The 19,125-nt window shown below is 40.2% G+C and overlaps 1 protein-coding gene across 2 annotated transcripts in view; it reads left to right on the top strand.

Moving 5' to 3' along the window:
- The window catches only part of PPP3CC (protein phosphatase 3 catalytic subunit gamma), a 102,201-nt gene extending 90,201 nt beyond the window's left edge, over positions 1-12,000 (top strand). The window contains exons 11-14 of one of the 2 annotated variants that reach the window (XM_058550545.1): positions 1,095-1,176; positions 1,781-1,878; positions 7,138-7,167; positions 8,480-12,000. In XM_058550545.1, the coding sequence (XP_058406528.1) occupies positions 1,095-1,176; positions 1,781-1,878; positions 7,138-7,167; positions 8,480-8,709 (440 nt within the window). In that variant the 3' untranslated portion in view covers positions 8,710-12,000. The remainder of the gene's footprint in view (positions 1-1,094; positions 1,177-1,780; positions 1,879-7,137; positions 7,168-8,479) is intronic. The other variant, XM_058550546.1, reaches the window with a different exon arrangement.
- Positions 12,001-19,125: the final 7,125 nt, after the last annotated feature.

The raw sequence follows: 19,125 nt of genomic DNA, 5'->3' as shown, positions 1-19,125 counted from the left end.
CTGTCATGATACCAAGGATGTCTCTTCTGAGCTGATAAGGATAATAGCCTGCTTCTCTCATCGCATTTCACTTGGATTTTTTTTCTCTCTTCCATGTATACTTAAATTCTTCTTCTCATATTTCTTTCTTCATCTCCTTGTTTCTTGGTGTCTCTTCTCCCTGAAGATCACTACATTTCAAGCTATCAGAAAGGTATACCACTAACATGTGCTAAGAGCTTAATACTCCCTCTCTGTCCCACGCAGTCTATTAGACTTTTTTAGTTGAATAATTTCAGACAGGCCCTCCATCCTCCCTTTCTGTTTTAATGTATATGTTTTCTGTGGACCTGCTTATGATCCTGTAGGATACTGAAAGCTGGAGGGGTGAGAAAGGAGAGGCCATATTTCTTTTTTAGACTTTTGAATGTGGTCATCTGGTGCATGCCTGGACCTTGGCTTCTCGTATGTGAGCTGTTCCCTGAATCTTAGATGAGAAAAGACCATAAAGTCTTACATTAACTTTTTTGACGTTGCTTTATAAAATATCTTACCCATCATCGTAATTTGTACTGCACAGTTGTCTGTGGTAGGAAATAACTCACCAATTTGTGAGTAAGTGAGGATTATAGAATGAAAGCAGCCCTCATGAAGTTCAGGTGAGCCAGCTGTGTGTTGTGTTTACATGCAGAAGACAACTGCTTGAATCAGCAGTTGTCATTTGGCAGGTCAAACCCTGCATCCTAAGGTGGCTTATAGGATTCTCACAAGAGATCTTTGCTGTAGCAACAGTCTTTGTTTATATGTGTGTATTTCATCCTTCACCGTGTTCTACATTTCAGAACCCCAGATAAGTTCCTCCCTCTCATAGATTTGCCTAGACTGTCTTTTTTGTGGTCCCTCCTTTTTTTTACTTCATCTTATTTTTTTTCTCTTCTGGGTTATTTTTTCTTTTGCTTCTTAGAACTTCCAGAGATTTGTGTTTAAGCAAACTTAGGCCTTGATTTCTTTTTTTAAAACTACCCTTTAACTTAGAAAGACACTTTATCCTTCATTTTTTAAAACTAACCTGTTAACACATTCCTTTAACTCACTTGTTCTTTGTATTCTCTAAGGAGGCACTACAGTTCGAAAGGAGATCATCAAGAATAAAATCAGAGCCATTGGGAAGATGGCACGGGTCTTTTCAATTCTTCGGTAAGGATAAGTCTGTCATTACAGTGTGGGATGAAAGCATTTTGAGAGAAAATTAGAAGTTGATTTCAGAACAGTTCTTTAGAATTGGAACTTGTTATTAGAACTGTAGGTGTTCGGGTTGTGTGTGGATTGAATCAGACCTGCACGTTAAAGTGACTAGAACGTCCTGGCAAACTCGCTTGGTACAAGCTTAGATGCAGTGAACGTGGTGGTGTGATGTGGATTTTGGAGCCAGACTGCCTGTGTTCACATCCTTGCTCTACCTCTTCTTAGCTGTGTGATCTTATGCCTCATTTTCCTTGTCTGTAAAAGAGATAATAACAGGACCTGCCTCACACAGTTATTAGGAGGATTCGATGGGATAATATAGGGGAAATATTAGGATGGCACCTGGCTATTAAGTACCTCTAATTGAAAAGCAAGACCTGACTGATTGTTTAAAATTGGAATATTTACAGAAAATTTTGGGTCAGGGAAGGGGTAGAGAGAAGGAGAACCTGTCCTCCATCTGTGTGTATCTCTTCTGAACTTCCTTCAAGTGTGTTTGCATTGCTGAGTGGTAGACACCCTGGCATTAACCCAGAGCTTTGATCTTCTTTTGCAGGGAAGAGAGTGAGAGTGTGCTGACTCTCAAGGGCCTGACTCCTACAGGTACACTTCCTCTGGGTGTCCTCTCAGGAGGAAAGCAGACTATTGAGACAGGTGAGTATGAGAAATGCTCCTTTCATGGGATGTGTGCTCCTATTACCTGGCAGTCAATGTAAAATTAAAAATTGGGGCTTCTTTCAATAAATGATACTGGACCAATTGGATATCCATCTGGGGGAAAAATGAATCTTGACCCTTCTCTCCTTAGACAAAAATTAATTTGGAATGAATTATAACTTAAATATAAAAGGTGAAATAGTAGAACTCCCAGAAGAAAGTATGCAGAATAGGCATTGGGATAGATAAAGAGTCCTTAAATAGGACACAAAAAGTACTAACCTTAAAATAAAAAATGAATAAATTTTATTAAATTAAGAGTTTCTATTCACAAAAGTACATGATTAAGAGAGGGAAAAGGCAAGCCGTAAACTGGGAGAAGCTTTTTGCAATACTTATGTCTGACAAAGGACTTGTATTCAGAATATATAAAGAACTACAGCTCAATAAGAAAAACACAAACAACCAATTTTTTAAAAAATGGTAAAAAGATTTTCACAGGCACTTCACAAAAGAGGGTATCAAAATGGCCAATAAGTATATGAAAAGATGCTTAATATAGTTACTCATCTGGAAAATGGATATTAAAACCACAGTGAGATACCACTACATACTCACTAGAATGGCTAAAATTAAAAAGTCTGACAATACCAAGTGTTGGTGAATTCGTGGAGAACTAGAACTAGATACATTGCTGATGGACTTATATAAATTGATTCAGCCACTTTGGAAAACTGTTGGGCAGTAAAGCAAAACATGTTTACCCTATAGCCTAAGAGTTCCACACCTGGTATATATCCAAGAGAAATTAGTGCATATATCCATCAAAGGATGGGCGTAAGATTGTTCACCTTAGCCCCAACGGGAAACAACCCAAATATCATTGATAGTAGAATAGATAAATAAATTGTGTTATATTTGTACCATAGAATATTAGTCAGCAATAAAAAAATAACTGAATACATGCAAAAACATGATTGAATCTCACAGACATTATGGTAAACTAAAAAAGCTAGATACAAAAGAACACAGGCTGTGTGATTTATATGATGTTCGAGAACAGGCAGGCTAATCAATGGTAATAGAAGTCAGAATGGCACTTCCTCTGGTGGGAGAATATTGACCCAGAAGGGGCACAGGGGACTTCTGGAGTAGTGGGAATGTTCTGTATCACTATCTGGGTGGTCGTTACACAAGTGTGTACATATATAAAAATGTATTGAGCTGTACACTTCAGATTTGTGCACATGATACGTCTCACTTGTGTATGTTTTATACCTTAATTTTTTTTGGTTAGAGTTTCTCAATCAGAGAGGGAATCTGCCTCTTTGCCTGCAAGCCATATCCTACTGCAGTGCCACAGTCACCTCTTCGACCAGAGTGTCAGTTCTAAAAATTATATGGGCTCTGACTTCTAAGGAGAGGGTTTTATGGAACCCTGGAATGAAAAGGTTGATGTTTGTTAGAATAAACATAGATCTGGTCAGGCAAGGGGAAGAGACCTGAGATCACATCATTGGATAACTAATTACAGGCATGAAAACCAGAGGTAAAGCAACTAACAGCTTAAACTAGAGTTTCACTGCTTTTTTTGCCCCCTTGTTTTATTGAGTTGTTTCTACTTAAGTTTTTCTTTTTCCTTGTCATCTTGCCACTTACAGGAATCCTTTGCTTTTTGTGGAAATTCCATTGCTGTTGATTAACAGGAAAAAGCCCTTTTCTTTCCCCTTTCTTTTTATAGGATTCAATTCCTCCTTCTCTTTCAAATTGAATACTGGAATATTAGAGTTTAGCTATTTAGAAAGAAGAATGAACATTTTCTCCTTGGAAGTATATAATTAATTTCTGTAGTTTCATAGAAAGGATCAATAAACTATTTCAGACTGAATTTTCTTCTCTCAAATAAATGTGCAGTTTCTTGTAAGCAAAATACTTTTACACCATTCCTTTGTTTGGTAATTAGTCTTATGAGATATTCTGACAGCAGCTCTGACAAGACAATTTAGAGTTACTAGGAATTAACATGGGTAAAGAAGAAAGGGAATGTCCTGAAGCATCCTTACTTGAAAAGTTTTGAAAATTTGCTGATCCACAGTTGTTTGTTTAATCTGAACCAGATTTTTCTAGACCTTGAAAGAGCAAACCTGCAAATCTGGTATGAGTAACAAAGAGAATTTTATGGATGTATCATTTGAAGTTTTGTTTATAATCCTTGGTCTACCTTTTGTTCTCAGTTCCAAATATATCCAATTTCTCTTTGTTCCTAATTTGAATATGAATGTTATTAATCAATATAGGATTGTTTATTGATACTTCCAAAATTGATAGAAATCTTTAGGAATGCGTAAGAAGAACAAAACTAAAGTTGGAGCCAACTTTTTAGAGCTTCTTATTCACTCTTATTGATTGATAGGAGCTTATTTTTTCGTTTTCCCATCAAAGTCTCAGCTCCACAGGTTCATTGGCAAACTGGAGCATTAGCCAAAAAAGACCTCTTATTGTTCATTTAACTTTACATGGAGAACTTTCAACCAACAATATCCGATATGGCTTTATAGCATACATTCATTTATGCCCGATCTTGTTCCAAGAGGTATTTGAGTAAGTTACAGTATACATTCAACACAGTGAAGTAAAATAAATATGCTTGGAAATTGGAGTGCAAAGGAAAACAAAACAAAAAAAAGCTAACATTCAGCCGTAAACTTGACTCCATGCTTCCTAGTAGCTAAAATAAAGAGGAAAGCCAAGAACTGAACAAGATTCACAAAGACCATGAGATACAAAACAATTCAGTTATAAATTGAACTACATCAGAATTAAAAATTTTTGTGCTGCAAATGGAACCATCAAGAAAGTGAAAAGACAACCCACAGAATGGGTGAAAATATTTATAAATCATATATCTGATAAGAGACTGGTATCTAGAAAATATAAAGAACTCATATCTGAATCATAAAAAGACAACCGAATTAAAAAGCGGGTAAAAAATTTGCATAGACATTTTTCCAAAGACACACAAATGGCCCATAAGCATGTGAAAAGATGTTTGACATCATAGACATTAAGGAAATACAAATCAAAACCACAGTGAGATGCCACTTTACACCCACTAGGATGGCTGTGATCAAAAAGACATGATAACAAGTGTTGGTGAGAATGTGGAGAAATTGGCACCCTCCTACACTGCTGGTGGGGATGTAAAGTGTTGCAGCACTTGGGAAACCAATCTGGCACAGTTCCTTTGATGATTAAACGTACAGTTACCATGTGACCTAGCAGTTCCCACTCCTAGTTATATACCCCAGACAAATGAAAGCATATACACGCAAAAACTTGTACATGCATGTTTGTAGCAGCATTCTTTGTAATAGCTAATAAATGGAAACAACCCAAATGTCCATCAACTGATGAGTGGTTAAACAAAATGTGGTATGACCATACAATGGACTATTCTTCAGTCATAACAGGGAATGAAGTACTGATACATGCTTAAATGTGAATAAACCCTGAAAACATTATGCTAAGTGAAAGAAGCCAGTCACTAAAATCACATATTGTATGATTTCATTTATAGGAAACGTCCAGAACAGGCAAATCTATAGAGACAGACAATAGATTAGTAGTTGACTCTAGGGTTAAGGGGAAGGGATAAGGAAGGAAAATGGGTTTCTTTTTGGGAAGATGAAAATGTTCTAACCGTAGATTGTGGGGATGGTTGCACAACTCTAAATATATTAAAATCATTGAATTGTACACTTCAAACAAGTGAATTTTATGGTATATGAATTATATTTCAGTGAAGAAAAATATATTTCGGTAAAGAAAAGTTTCTCAGTTTTATATGTCTGTTTCTTATAATAAGATATCAGCCTCAGTGCAAGCTGATATCTTAATACCCAATGGAAAAAGCAATTCTAGGAGGGCCCAAAACAATGTAATACTAGTACCCATTTTACCACATAGCTTTTAAACTCTAGTCCAACACTCTGTGTACAATTTCAGGCAATGCTTTGTTCTCCCACTTGCATCAGTGATGTACTGTTTGAAGGCAGTGTCATTTTCTTGTGATGGTTTATTTGTTTTATTTGAGATTAGAGAGGGTAGACATTGCTTTAACACATGCCTACATATGGTTGGCAAATATACGCACTTGATAAGTTGATTCCAAGTTTCCATTTTTCATGGTGCGTTAGGAAGTTAACTTTCAGTTCTTCCAGTTTCTCCTCTATTGTTGATATATAAAGCCTCAGGAACGGCAAACTATTACTGTTCATCATTCTTCCCTGCCTTCTTTTAAAAAATTGGTATTGGAGGAACTGACAACGTTCTTCTCCTAATGGGATCTTTCTTGCTACAACCTGTAACCTTTTCGTATATTAGGGCTGTTATTGTCTTTAAAAGAAGATGCAAGGAAGTTTACCGGTTGGTACTAATTTTTAAGTTGCTTCCTTTTCTATCATGAAGGAGAAGATGGCCTTCTTAGTAACTGGCCTGCTCTCTCGCACAGTGAATGGAAGCCATATGGGTTGGGAATATCAGCCTCTGCTATATCTCTAATCCCAGATGGTACATGAATTTGTATCTGGGATTGAATAGTTTTATGCCTTTGCCAGCTTAGTATTCCACCCCTGGGAAAGAAAAACCCTTCACTTATAACTTCATTTTTCTCTCCTTCCAAATGCCCATCTGTTATTCAAAGTCTACTGTTTTTTATTAAGTAATTAAGAAGGGTAGTTGCACCCCACGTAAGTTGCTTAAGAGCAATAAGAAGTAGTTTTAAATAATTTTGTTGAATAGGACCCAGCAGCAGCTCATTTAATACCATCTGAGCCATTTCAAGCTAAAGAATGGTTGTGGTTTTAAATTCTTTGACTCGACAAGTTATTTTGATATGTGAATGTCAAGACATAAATTAGCAGCTGTCTATTTAAAAGGAGGAAAGCAACGTAACTCTTGGTTTCTTATAGTCAGCTTGACTGACCCCATTGCCTTAGCTATAGATGCCATTAGCTAAAAGGTTCCCATGCCACCTGAAATGTTAAAAATATTAGAAACTCTCCCCATCTCATATTTCTCCCCAATTTAGTTTCTTCGCAATAATCCTCTCGCTTCTCTAACTAGTCAACTTTTATTATGGATGGGAATAGGCGAAAAAGTGGGACCCTGGGATGTCTGTGCTGGCAGGAATGCTGTTGGTTTACTCACTCTTTTTCTGTCTTCATTTTTGCATGCCACTGCTCCTGCCTCTTACAGCCACAGTAGAAGCGGTAGAGGCCCGGGAAGGTATGGCCATATTCCTGTGATAGATGTAATCATGTGTCTGTCTACTAGTTTTACAAAGCTTTGTAACATTTGAAATCTTTTACTATTGCATCACCAGAACTGTAACAGTGACAAAAGGAATAGATATTTCTAAGCATGCTCACAAAGGGTTTCCTTTGTGTCCTGTATTTGTGTTAATTTAAATGACCCTCTCCACAGCTCAAGTCTTTTCTGGGCTCTGTTAGTTTTAATGCAATGGTTGAAGCTTAAGCAACTGGTCACAAGGGATCAAATGGTTTAATCCTGTAGCCCTTCCATATGCAAGAGACATCCATTTGGTCACTAGAGATCCAAACAGGTCAGCCTCTTTATCCAGTGATTCTAAAGGATATCAAGAGTAGACGTAAAAGTAGACAGGAATTTAGTTTGATTCATTTCTGAGGTTGCCCTCAGGCAGTCAAGCTAAATTATCTTTGTTTCTATGAAAACAAATTTTAAGTAACAAATTGTCTATGAATCAAGATGAAAACCGTAGGAATTGATAAGCTTATATTATAAATTTAATTGTTTTGTTAGGTAAGGTGGTTTAAAATGGGAATGGGGGCCAGCCCTGAGGCCTAGTGGTTAAGTTCGGTGCACTCTGCTTTGGCGGCCCAAGTTTGGTTCCCAGGCACAGACCTACACCACTAACTGGTGGCCATGCTGTGGCAGCAACCCACATACAAAATAGAGAAAGATTGGCACAGATGTTAGCGCAGAGCGAATCTTCCTCAGCGAAAAAAAAAAAAAGGGAATGCCTTTCCTTGATGATACAAAAGTTCAATCAGAAAGAAAACATCTAGAAGCTGTTTTGTAGATGGCTTTTAACTTATGTTCAGCTCCTCCTTGTGCAAGATAAAAAGCTGTCCTTGTAAACAAAAGGACTAGGTCTTTTGTTACTTCTTTTGTGGTCAATGTGATGTTTGTGCTAAAGTAACTACTCTGTTTAACTTGTTCTGTGATTCTAGTGTTGCCTTTTCTCTAAGAAACTCTTTCTCAAATGTATGGGAGCTAAGTAAGAACATACTAGCTTTTTGTCAGGTGTACTCTACTGTGATTAACTGTATTGAGCTTCTATGAGAATTACTTTCAGTTTCAGGTGCCTTTTGGGCCTTAAAGAGGCAGTAGCTTCAGATAAGGCTAATGCAGATCACACATTGCCCCTTCCCTTCCCCAGACATGTGTTCCGTAGCCCCCCTCTGTGTTCTCTCTAGGAGATTGCTTTGTGCTAAGAAACTTTAAGCTCGTCACTTTGCTGTCAAACTGAGCTCCTCCCTTTCCTGTTTCTCTGTAGCCATCAGGGGGTTTTCGCTTCAGCACAGGATCCGGAGTTTTGAAGAAGCCCGAGGTCTGGACCGAATTAATGAGCGGATGCCACCCCGAAAAGACAGCCAGTACCCTGATGGGCCAGTGAAACTGGTAACCCCTGTACAACCAAATGCTGTGCACAGGAGCGACAAGGGAAGAAAAGCCAGTAGTGACTCAGAGTCCTCCTGTGGCCCAGCAGGTGGATCCAAACCTTAACCAATTTTATTTATTTATTATTGGAAAACAAACATAAACAACTTAAACCTGGAGGTGCATTCATAATACACTCTGCATTTATTCTGTAAGAAAGGTGACCATTTTATAAATTCTTTTAATTTATGTTTAATATATATAAAAATTGCATCTGTTTTGTTTTTCCCATTTTTTCCTAATTTTTAGGAATTGATCTGATTGTCTGACACATATGTGAAGTCTTGTGCTATAAAGGGGACTTTCCCCTAATAAAAGGGCCTTGGAAACCACCACCCTGGGTTTCTGACTTGAACTAGCCAGCCTTTTCTCTTGTTTTTGGAAAGCAATGTCTTTTATTTCAGACTAATAACTTTTCGAATACAAGGAGGTTTTTCTTTTCTTTTTTTTTTTCCCTTTCTACAGGGTACCATTGAAGAAGATCTCTCAAATTTCAGTGGCTAAAACTTCTCTTCTTATGGAAAACTTGATTATAGTAGAACTTCTAAGTGACTAACTCAAACCCAGTGATTTTAAGGGCCAAGGGGAATATTTTCCGTAATAACCTACTTTCTTCTGGACTCTCAGTTCCTTTTAACATATTCAGTAAGGCAAAATAAAAAATAATGAGGGATTTTCTTAGAATTATTTAAAATTAGTTCATTGAACCATGTACATGATTGGTTTAAACTTCCCATAGAACTTGGGAGGTTTCTTAACTGTTGCCAGATCCTTTTGCTTTCATCTTTGAACCCCAGGTGATTTATCCCAACTGCAAAGGAAGCTGCATTTGTAAATATTTTATAAATGCCCTCTGTAGAACCTGTGGCAGTAAGCATCATCCATGCCTTTCTGTGTTATTTCATCAGCTATTGCATCTCTTCTCCCCATCATCCTCCTATTTTTCTATGTCAGCATTTTGAAACTAACAGGGGTAATGGAAACTGATGAAGGTGGAATGATCCCCTTGTGAATTGGAAGTCTTGCTAAAGGGCATTGGATGAGGGAGGATTTCCTAGCTTCTATATCAATTACTGGGATATTTCTCCATCTTTCAGTACTCATTAGGTTGAACTGTCAGTCTCTGTCAGCATATTTTGAAATACAAAAACAAATGTTCAGACCTAATGTTTGAATAATTTTCCCTTAGTTTTCCAAGTCATGACCAACTAGTGAAGGAAATTTTGGGAATCCTTAGGCTCGCATTTTGGTTTAGCCTGGTAGCAGGTGCCATAATACTCATTGGTTGTCTTTGCAATGAATGTACATGTCTGGGCAATACTACACCAAAGTGCATATTTATGAAATTCCTTAATGTCATTTGGGATGTAGGAGTCCAGCATTGAAGCAATTATCTCAGACAGTAGTACTTTATGTTGGGAGCTTCAGGGACGTCAGAAACCTTCTTCAAAAAAACATAATTTCAGGGCCAGCCCAGTGTCCTAGTGGTTAAGTTCACACGCTCCACTTCGGCGGCCTGGGGTTTGCGGTGTCAGGTCCCGGGCGCAGACCTATGCACCACTTATCAAGCCATGCTGTGGCAGGCATCCCACATATAAAGTAGAGGAAGATGGGCACGGATGTTAGCCCAGGGCCAGTTTTCCTCAGCAAAAAGAGGAGGATTGGCAATGGATGTTAGTTTAGGGCTAATCTTCCTCACCAAAAAAAACAAAGAAACATAATTTCATTAGAATAATGAAGACTTAGCCCACCTATCTCTATTTTTCTATACCTTTTGCTAACAGTTCTCAGTTTGTTTATGACAGAAATAAAAGCATTTTGGGGATTGGAATCTGGTGGCATGTATTGCTTGTTAATAAACAAGATAGGAAGGATATTGGGGAAGGAGATAAAAGATCTCTTATTGGGTTGTGAGTAATACCTGTGAAAGAAGGGAGAAAAAGTCTTGAGTAGCTGTCTTTACTGATCATCATTTCTTTGTACTCAAGGAGGGAATTCATCACCTGGATATCCTCATATTCCTGTCTCCTCCAATCCCAGTATAGAAAAGACGGCTGTTTTGGAAGTCTCACCTAATGTGAAAGTCAGTCAGTCAGTCCAATGACAGATTTGATAGCCACAATCCACAAGCAGAAACCACTCTTAAACGCTTCAATCAGCAGGCAAGTAGTGAAATAGTTATTACAAATCCTTATAAGCAAAAAATAATATTGTACTAGTAAAAAGGATGATTATTCAGGAATTATGTCTTCATTATCTTCTCAAAAAGAAGTAGTAGAATAAAGCAAGTTTCTTTGACAGACACTTGGCAAAAGGATGTATTTTACAGGTACCGTTTGAGCTGATGAAGGATCAGCCAGAGTAGAGAGGTAAGAAGTCATGATTCAAGAAAATCGGAGTAAGTTTAATATAGAGCAACAACTTCTTGAGGGAAGTTAGGTTTGAAAATTCTGTTGAATTTTAAAGGTAAAGGTATTATGTTCTGTAGAACGCTGGAATGTGTATTTCAACAATTTAGAAAGTTGTGTGGTGTGTCTATATGGTACAGATAGCCTCTTAAAGTGAGACCATCAATCACTTTGCACCAGTGACTCAAGACAGTGTAGAAGGCATGAACCTTAGGAATATACTGGAATAACAGGACTTGTTCTCACTTTAAACATTGTTGGAGGGTTTTAACATATTTTTGAAGGTTTTAATCTAAACAGTAGCCCCTAAGATGGCTGGTTGCCTGCCCTGGGTTTGCGTAGGACTATTATTCCTGCCTAGGGCCGTCATTTCAGACATTGTAATTGCTGTCAGAGCTCTGCAGTATTGCTGTTTTCAAAGCCTCTTCTGTTTTATTAAATCTTCCCTGCTGCTTGGTCTAAAGATACTGAAAATACTTTTTTTCTTGCTCTCCTTCACTTTAAGGTCCACAGGGACCTTATTTTTTTCAACTTCTCATCTGGGGTGGGGGTTGGGGAAGCCCCTTTCATCAGTTCCCTAGACATGTCAGAGGGCTCCTTTGTGAACTCTTGTGAAGTACCATTTTAGAAATGACACTTCCGGGCCGGCCCTGTGGCTTAGCGGTTAAGTGCGCACGCTCTGCTACTGGCGGCACGGGTTCGGTTCGCAGGCGCACACCGACTCGCCGCTTTCCCGGCCATGCTGAGGCCATGTCCCACATACAGCAACTAGAAGGATGTGCAACTATGACGTACAACTATCTACTGGGGCTTTGGGGAAAAAAAGGAGGAGGAGGATTGGCAATAGATGTTAGCTCAGAGCTGGTCTTCCTCGGCAAAAAAAAAGAAGAGGATTAGCATGGATGTTAGCTCAGGGCTGATCTTCCTCACAAAAAAAAAAAAAAAAGAAAAGAAATGACATGACACTTCCCAAGGACTGGTTTTCCCAGTTTTGTTTACATCCACACTATGTGAAATTGCAAGTTGAGCAGATGATTCTTTTTTAATAAAAATTTAAAACCTCATCTAACACAAGTTCAAAACATATGTCCTTTTTAAATCTCTGTGTTCTGAATATTTAGAGCAAAAGCAAAACAATCAGCTAGGGGTGGGGGTGGGGGTGTGTGTGTGTATGTGTATGTATAGGGATACTAAAACAAAAGCAGCCTCAATGTTCTTTAAAACACTGAGTAACAGGTAACTCAAGGTAACACTTTGGTTATGGGTATAGACATTGCTGATATGCAGGCCTTTTGTGACTGGCTACTGACCAGCAAATTGAAAACGGCTTATTGCACTCGGATGGGCTTGATCTGGCTCTTGCCTAGGAATAGAAGAATCAGCCTCTCCAGGAATACCAGTATTTTTCATATCGTTTTATCTATAATTAGATTGTCTTTTCTGTTCCTAAATGAACAATTGCAGTTCAATGAAGCAAGTTTTCTCTCAATAGCAAAGATTTGCTTTTTATCCTGATAACTTATGTATGATTTCCTGACACTGCTCAGGGAAAGAAAAACCCTTGGCAATATTATTATTTAATGTCATTAAGGAGCAAGGGTGGGATTTCCTAAAATTGGATAACTTTGGGCATTTCAGCCTTGGCATTGTCCCTTAGATCCTCTTCTGAGTAATTTTAAAACACAAAGTTTGAGGCAGCTGCTCTCTATAAAAAAAAATATTATAAACCATGCCTACATGAGATACAGCTGGGCTTGCTGCTCATGGTCATTACTCAAGAGTCTCTCTAGCCTTTCAGAATGAGTAAAGCTGAAATCTGTTCCTCTACCCTCCCTTGTTTTATGTAAATATTGTAGCTAATCTCCAGAATTTTTGACTGTACTATATCTATAAATATAAAACTGAAGCTCTTGAGAATTAAGTTCCTCCTAACCAATCTGGGTGATCAGTCAGTTAAAATGGTTTAGGAAGAGCTTGCCCCAGATTGACTGATTCATAGTTTTTCTTTGTATTAATCTGTTAGGTTTTTCCCTTCAGTTTTTGTATTGAAAATTATTTTTGAACCCATAAAGACTTATTGAGATATCATTCTAGAATCCCCAATACTTATTATAGTTGTTATAGTAACAGTAGAACCCAGGTTTTTTTCAAAGCATTATTCAGATTTCTCTACCCAAGCAGAAAAGATTTCAGAGGGAGGGTGAACCCAGAGCCCCAGTTGTGAGGATGAGGCTCCAATTTCCTAAATCGTTTGTGGTTATAACCACCTCGTCTGGCACCCAGTCCACATCTTTTCTGAAGTCTGCTGTAGGAGGGAGCAGAGGGCAGCCTAGGGAGCCGCACTAGTAGCTGGAGGAGGGTTTAGATTACCTGGAAGACAGTTCTGAAGCATTGTATCGCCACAGTCCCTCTTTAGCACTGCTGTGATCAAACGCTTGTGGGAAAGCCATAAGAAAGAGCAGATGTGTGTAGAGGAAGAAAGTTGTGTAGTCGAAAACAAGGTTGTTAGTCTTATCTTGAGAGGAGCAGAGAACTGTGTTAACAATAGAGCTTTGTGCCTTTGACAGAGTGTGAAAGAGGGAACCTTTATTGCTTTGAGACTTGTGACCTGACCTGCCTATGTCTGGCCAGCCAGAGTGAATGGGGTCAGGGTTAGCTGCCTTCATCTATGCAGTCACAAAGGTGAAGATGATACTGGAGAGTATATTCCCTCCCAGGAGGCCTTGGCCTCACGCCCCAGCTACCTTGGCAAGACTTGCTAAATAACACCTTTGTCTGAGACAGGGTTATGCATCTTCTCTTCTACACCCTCATGACAAGTCTAGGTGGCTTAAGATCAAGAAGTGAGGACATGGACATGGACCATCCCTCTGAGCAGCTCTAAAGTAGGGCCATGCGCACTGCCTTCCTGTAAGTTCTTGCCCAGATTCCCTTTACTCCCTTGACATAGTTGTCTCCAAATAACTTTTTTTTTTTTGCATGTTAAAGTGAAGTGCATGTAATGTGGAGGAGGCCTACCGTAGATTTTGATTTGAGGCAATAAAGAAGTTTTTTGTTTGTCAAAGAACCTTTTTGAAGATGCCATCATAAATGCCTCACTTTTCCTTTCTCAGTGCACTGTGACCAATAGCTATTTGGTCAGCAGGCATTTTCCAAGAAAGGATCTCATTTTGCTTCCTAAATGAGGTGGTCAGATATATGAGGCTAGCTGGTTGTGTAATTTTTTTAAGGCTATTCTGAACGATGGATTGATTATTTGCTTGTGCTTAGAGATTACTTGCTTTTTCATGCTTTCAATCATGTTAAAGAAAATGGTGGAAATGTTATTTATTGGCAGAAATCATTTAATACATCTTTTTTGTGAACAAGAAATTAATGTTAAAAATTTCTTACTGTAAGTTGGAAGTCATCTTTAAACAAAAAAGAAGAAAACACTCTTAAAATTAAATGATAACTTTATTGGCTCCCTGTGTCTTTATTTCCTTTGTTTCCTAGTGGAGGCACTTATATTTGGCTCTTACTGATTTAATAATTCCAGAAGTCAAGGGAAAGCCTGACGTTTGATGTCTGGTCTCTGATAATTGCAAGGAATTCCCCTCTCAAGGAAAGGAATCCCATCAGAATAAAAAGGACCTCTTTCCTTCACCTCTTCAGCCATTTAGTTTTAAACTGGCTTTGCTGGCTGCAGTGGTGTTTCTATTTCTCCCACTCAGAATCCACTCCCTCGCCCCAGCCTCCTTCCTGGCACTTTGCCCACCACTAACTCATGCTCAAGTCCCAGCGCCTTGAAGAAAGGAAGAAAGACATCCCAGAAAACATATAGTCTTTACAAAAGATAAAAATAATTTTTATTATAGTAATTTAATAACTCTGCATGGGATCTTAATAATAGACATGGATGAATTGCATCTTGAGAGAAGTCAAATAAGCCAGAGAGGAGTGGAATGTGGAGTTGGACTACCAAGAAAAGGAAGTGTCAGACCAGCCTTTTGATTCCTCTGAAAAGTAGAAATATCATGAGGTGCTGTGGATTCACAAGGAAAAATAACCTCCTCTGGTCAAGTGGGGGATTAAGGATAGGGAAAGTGCCCAGGGTCCTTGGGGAGGAGAATGTATCAGTGAAGGAATGCTATGGGCTATGGCAGTAGAGGTGGAAAGTCTAGGTCTGGGCCCTGCCAGGCCTAAGTATGGCAATTTGACTGTAAGGACAGCCATATCAAGGGCCACAGTGCAGTTTACAGGCTGGAAGATGAGCCCAGATTTCTCCTTTCAAATGAGCTGAGTATACATTTTGGGATTTTTGTTATTCCAAGAGCGTCCTGACTTAGCAGTGTCCTTATACCTCAGCTAAACCTTCAGTAGAATGAGGTTATATTGGCCTTTATTTCCAGAGTTGTGAAAAAAATTTTTACAAGCCTGGAAATTAAGAACTCAAATGCAAATTCATGTTTAACTCTTACTACATCTAGATCCAGTCCCTGCTTTCTTGCCTGCTGTATGTAATTGCATGATCTTTTTGTTTAAATTTTTATCATAACTTTCAGGTTTTAGAAAGAAAGTCCATTTAATTTTGATACAGTGGATTAATAACTTAATGGCAAATTAGGCAGTCTTTTTAACGTTGCTGCAATTCAGGAGAAGGTTCATCATAGAATTGAAGGAGGTGGGAAGACAAGGTTATTCTTTGTTTGGAGGCCAAAGCACTACCTTGCGGTGTCTACTGGCCAAGAAATCAGCCCTCTCATCTTCCTTATCTCCATTTACCTGCTCTAGGAAAGAAGGTTGATGCAGACCCAGTTTTCCAGCTCCTGGTCTGTGTGCCCTTGTTTGTGGCTGAGTTAACTCGGTTGGGTTTTCCCTCTGAGGTCATCACTTAGTTATCCTTCTCTTGTAAAATCTGCTTCCTAAAGAGCTGACAGCCACTTGCTCTTTCTTTCGTGAGAACTAAAAGAGGTTCATCCAGCTTGGTTCTTCTCAAAGACACCCCATCTGCACATTGTCCTTGTGTGCTCATCTACAAAAGGAGGGAGGGAGAGAGACAACAGTGGCCGATGTGACGTCAGTGTAGAGGCATCCTTGAAGAAGGATGAATAGATAATTGGACAAAAGGCTGAGTGCTCTCATGGCCTTTGGGGTTTGCATATAGTTGACTCTGAGAACCCTAAGTAGATGCCTGTTACATCGTGTGTGTGCTATGGAAATATTTGTGCAAGGCAGGCCTGAAAGCCTCATCCTCTGTTCCCATAGGGATCCACTTATTCACCCTGGCTGCCTGGCCCTGACACTGACCATACTTGACCTGTATTGGGTATTTTTTGACTCACAGAGATCCCTTACTTTACAGTGACTATATCAAAAAATATGGATTCCAGAGGGACCAGGTCATGCCACTGTCAGCTTAGGAGGGTCTTCCAAGCCCCACAGTGGGTCACTTGTATTCCTCTTCTGTTGCTCTTGTTCCCATGAGTGTTTGGCATAGACGAGGGCCATCAGTGGAATTTGGCTGGCAACATCAGCAGGAGCTGGAATCAGGAGAGGACCCAGAGAAAGAGATGGAGCCCAGGGCATGAAACACAGTCCAGATTTGCACTGGTGTGTCTGATGTGACTTGGTTTCAATTCTTTCCTATGGGTCACTGTGGTCTTCCCCTCTAGAGAAGTCTAAACTCCTTGAAAGGGACATTGCTTTCTTTGCTAAGCCATTCTGATCTGGTTGCTCAGTTCCCCTGGCAAGAAGAAAACTCATTTCTGAGAGCACAAATAAAAAACTAACTAAAGAATATACCAGGAGTTCATCCCTGGGGAGGAGGAGAGAAGCAATAGCAAATGCCCTTCTTTTGTCTAATGTCGGGGGACTGAGGCACAGAGCCAGGGAGCCCCCTTGGCTGCTCAGGGTAGATCTCAGAGGGTGACATTCGAATGCCAGACTCCCAGCACTAGATAAAGACACTCCTTTGATGGGTTGTAATTAGTATTTTGGTGGTGAACATGATGTAGTCCATGCAGAAATAGAAGTACAATGATGTACACCTGAAATTTTTGCAATGTTATAAACCAATGTTACTGCAATAAACAAAAAATTAAAAAAAAAAAAAAAAAGACACTCCTCAAGAAACAAGAATTCAGGCTTATGTCTTCTGGGATCCGTTGCTTCCTTTCTCTCATTTGAGAAATAAAACTAAATTCTCTGTTCACCCTCCTCACTTACAAAAAAAAAACTACTTAAGTGCTCTTTCCATTTATCCCTCCTCTTGGTAACAGAGGTTGGTTTTCAGAGTGACCTGTATTCCTGTATGAACAGCCACCCTCTTCTCCCCTTGGTGTGAAGAGCCACAACATCTATTGGTAGTCTCTCAGCTAATCATCCCTTAGGGTGGTGGGCGTGGACAGACCTCTGTTGACATGGGTGCCACTGGGGGATAATCCATAGTGTACAAGGTGGCAGCCTCAAGGAGCAGGGTGGGTGTGGGGCATCCTGCTGAGTAGGATCAGATAGCTAGGAAAAAACAGAGCAGTTATGTAACTTTGTTTACCATGGCTCAAGTGGCTCTAAGAAGACAGAGGCAGCCCCCTGACAAAAGGCAGTCCCAGAGATGTGGAAGAGTCACAGGGAGGGAGGTCCCTGTTAGATAATAAGGCAGACGCCAGAGGAGATAGTGGATTGGGGTGAAAGGAATCTACTCTGTTGTTGAAACAGCCAGGTCACCTAGGACAGCCTTCCCTATCCTCAGCCTCTCCCTAAACCATGCCAGCTGTCTTAGGGGTCGGGCCAGCAGCAAGTAGAACTGAGACTGGAGGGAGGAGCTGAGAAATCAGACACCTGTTTCTTGGCTGAATCTCTGGACTTTGGTACTTTTTGCCCTTTAATCTTCCACTTTTCAAAGAGGAGGGATTCTTCTCCCTAAATATGGGCAGAAAAGGAGGAGTCGGTCAAGGTTCCTTATGTTCTATGCTCCCACCAATCTCTCATCCTCTCTTCTGTCAAGCTGGATGGGCACGAGGAAACATGATAGAGGGATCCTGTTACAGCTCTTGTCCAAGCACATAGCCTAAGACTCTGGGAAGGAGGGCGATTTCCACTGGTGCCAGGGCAAAGCAGTTTCTGTCCTGAGAGAGAAGGTGATAAGCACAGCAGAGCCCGGGCCTAAGTAGACAGGCAGAAGTCCAAGAAGCTCAGGAGAAAGGCTCAGGTTTCCTCCAGCAAGGCCTACCCCGCCTCCTCCTACAAGCTGTTTACTGGACTCCCTATTCCCATAGAGATGAAACTGGTAGCCAGTCCCCAGCTCCTTGCCCATGGCTGCCACCTCCCTTTGTGACACACAGGAAGTTGAGACCATTGTCAGCTCAGCTGCACCCTCTACGTTAAATATTTATCTTGGAGTCCAGGTCAGAGCCCTAGAGAATGAGAGAAGCTTGCTGCTGGTGAGAGAGGGTATGGCCAGGATTCCTGGAGCTGGGAGATCTTCAGCTTCACCATCTTTGGAGAACAAGGAAGAACATGAAAAAGATGTGGCCCTTCTTAGTCGTGAGGATCCTGACAGGTGGGAAAAAACTGATGACAAGGGACATGGGCACATATTTTGTCCCTGAGGGAGGGAAGGAGATGGTGCCTAGGGGTGGGTAAGTAAGTATCCAAGCTTTAGGGAAGGGAAAATGCACTTTGCCCTCAGGAAGTCCGAGAGCTCCTACACTCCTTTCTGCAGCTGTCGTCTGTGGGCAGGGCTACCCATCCCAACCCTGTCCCTTCAGCTGTCCTGGAAAATCACTGACTCTTGGAAGGGGTCTTCAAGGTGATCTCGTTCAGCTCCCTGCTCCGTGCAATCATTGCCTTTACAAAGGTGTCCCCCAATTGGCAGAGTACAGAATTCCTGTAATCATGTAAAAGCTCATCCTTGGAAACCTTGGATTTGCTTCCAAGTGGGCACCCAATGGTCCCACTTCTGCCGGTGCAGCCAGTCTGTTTCCTCACACCACCCTGAAGACACTGGGAGCTAGCCAGCATGCCTCCCTCTCTTAAGCTTCTTCTCAGCCTAAACATCTCGTTCTGCTTTTCACGTGTGATATTGTTTCAAGCT

Source organism: Diceros bicornis, chromosome 11, assembly GCF_020826845.1.
Source record: "Diceros bicornis minor isolate mBicDic1 chromosome 11, mDicBic1.mat.cur, whole genome shotgun sequence".
NCBI lineage: Eukaryota > Metazoa > Chordata > Mammalia > Perissodactyla > Rhinocerotidae > Diceros > Diceros bicornis.
This window is presented reverse-complemented; position numbering and strand designations above follow the sequence as displayed.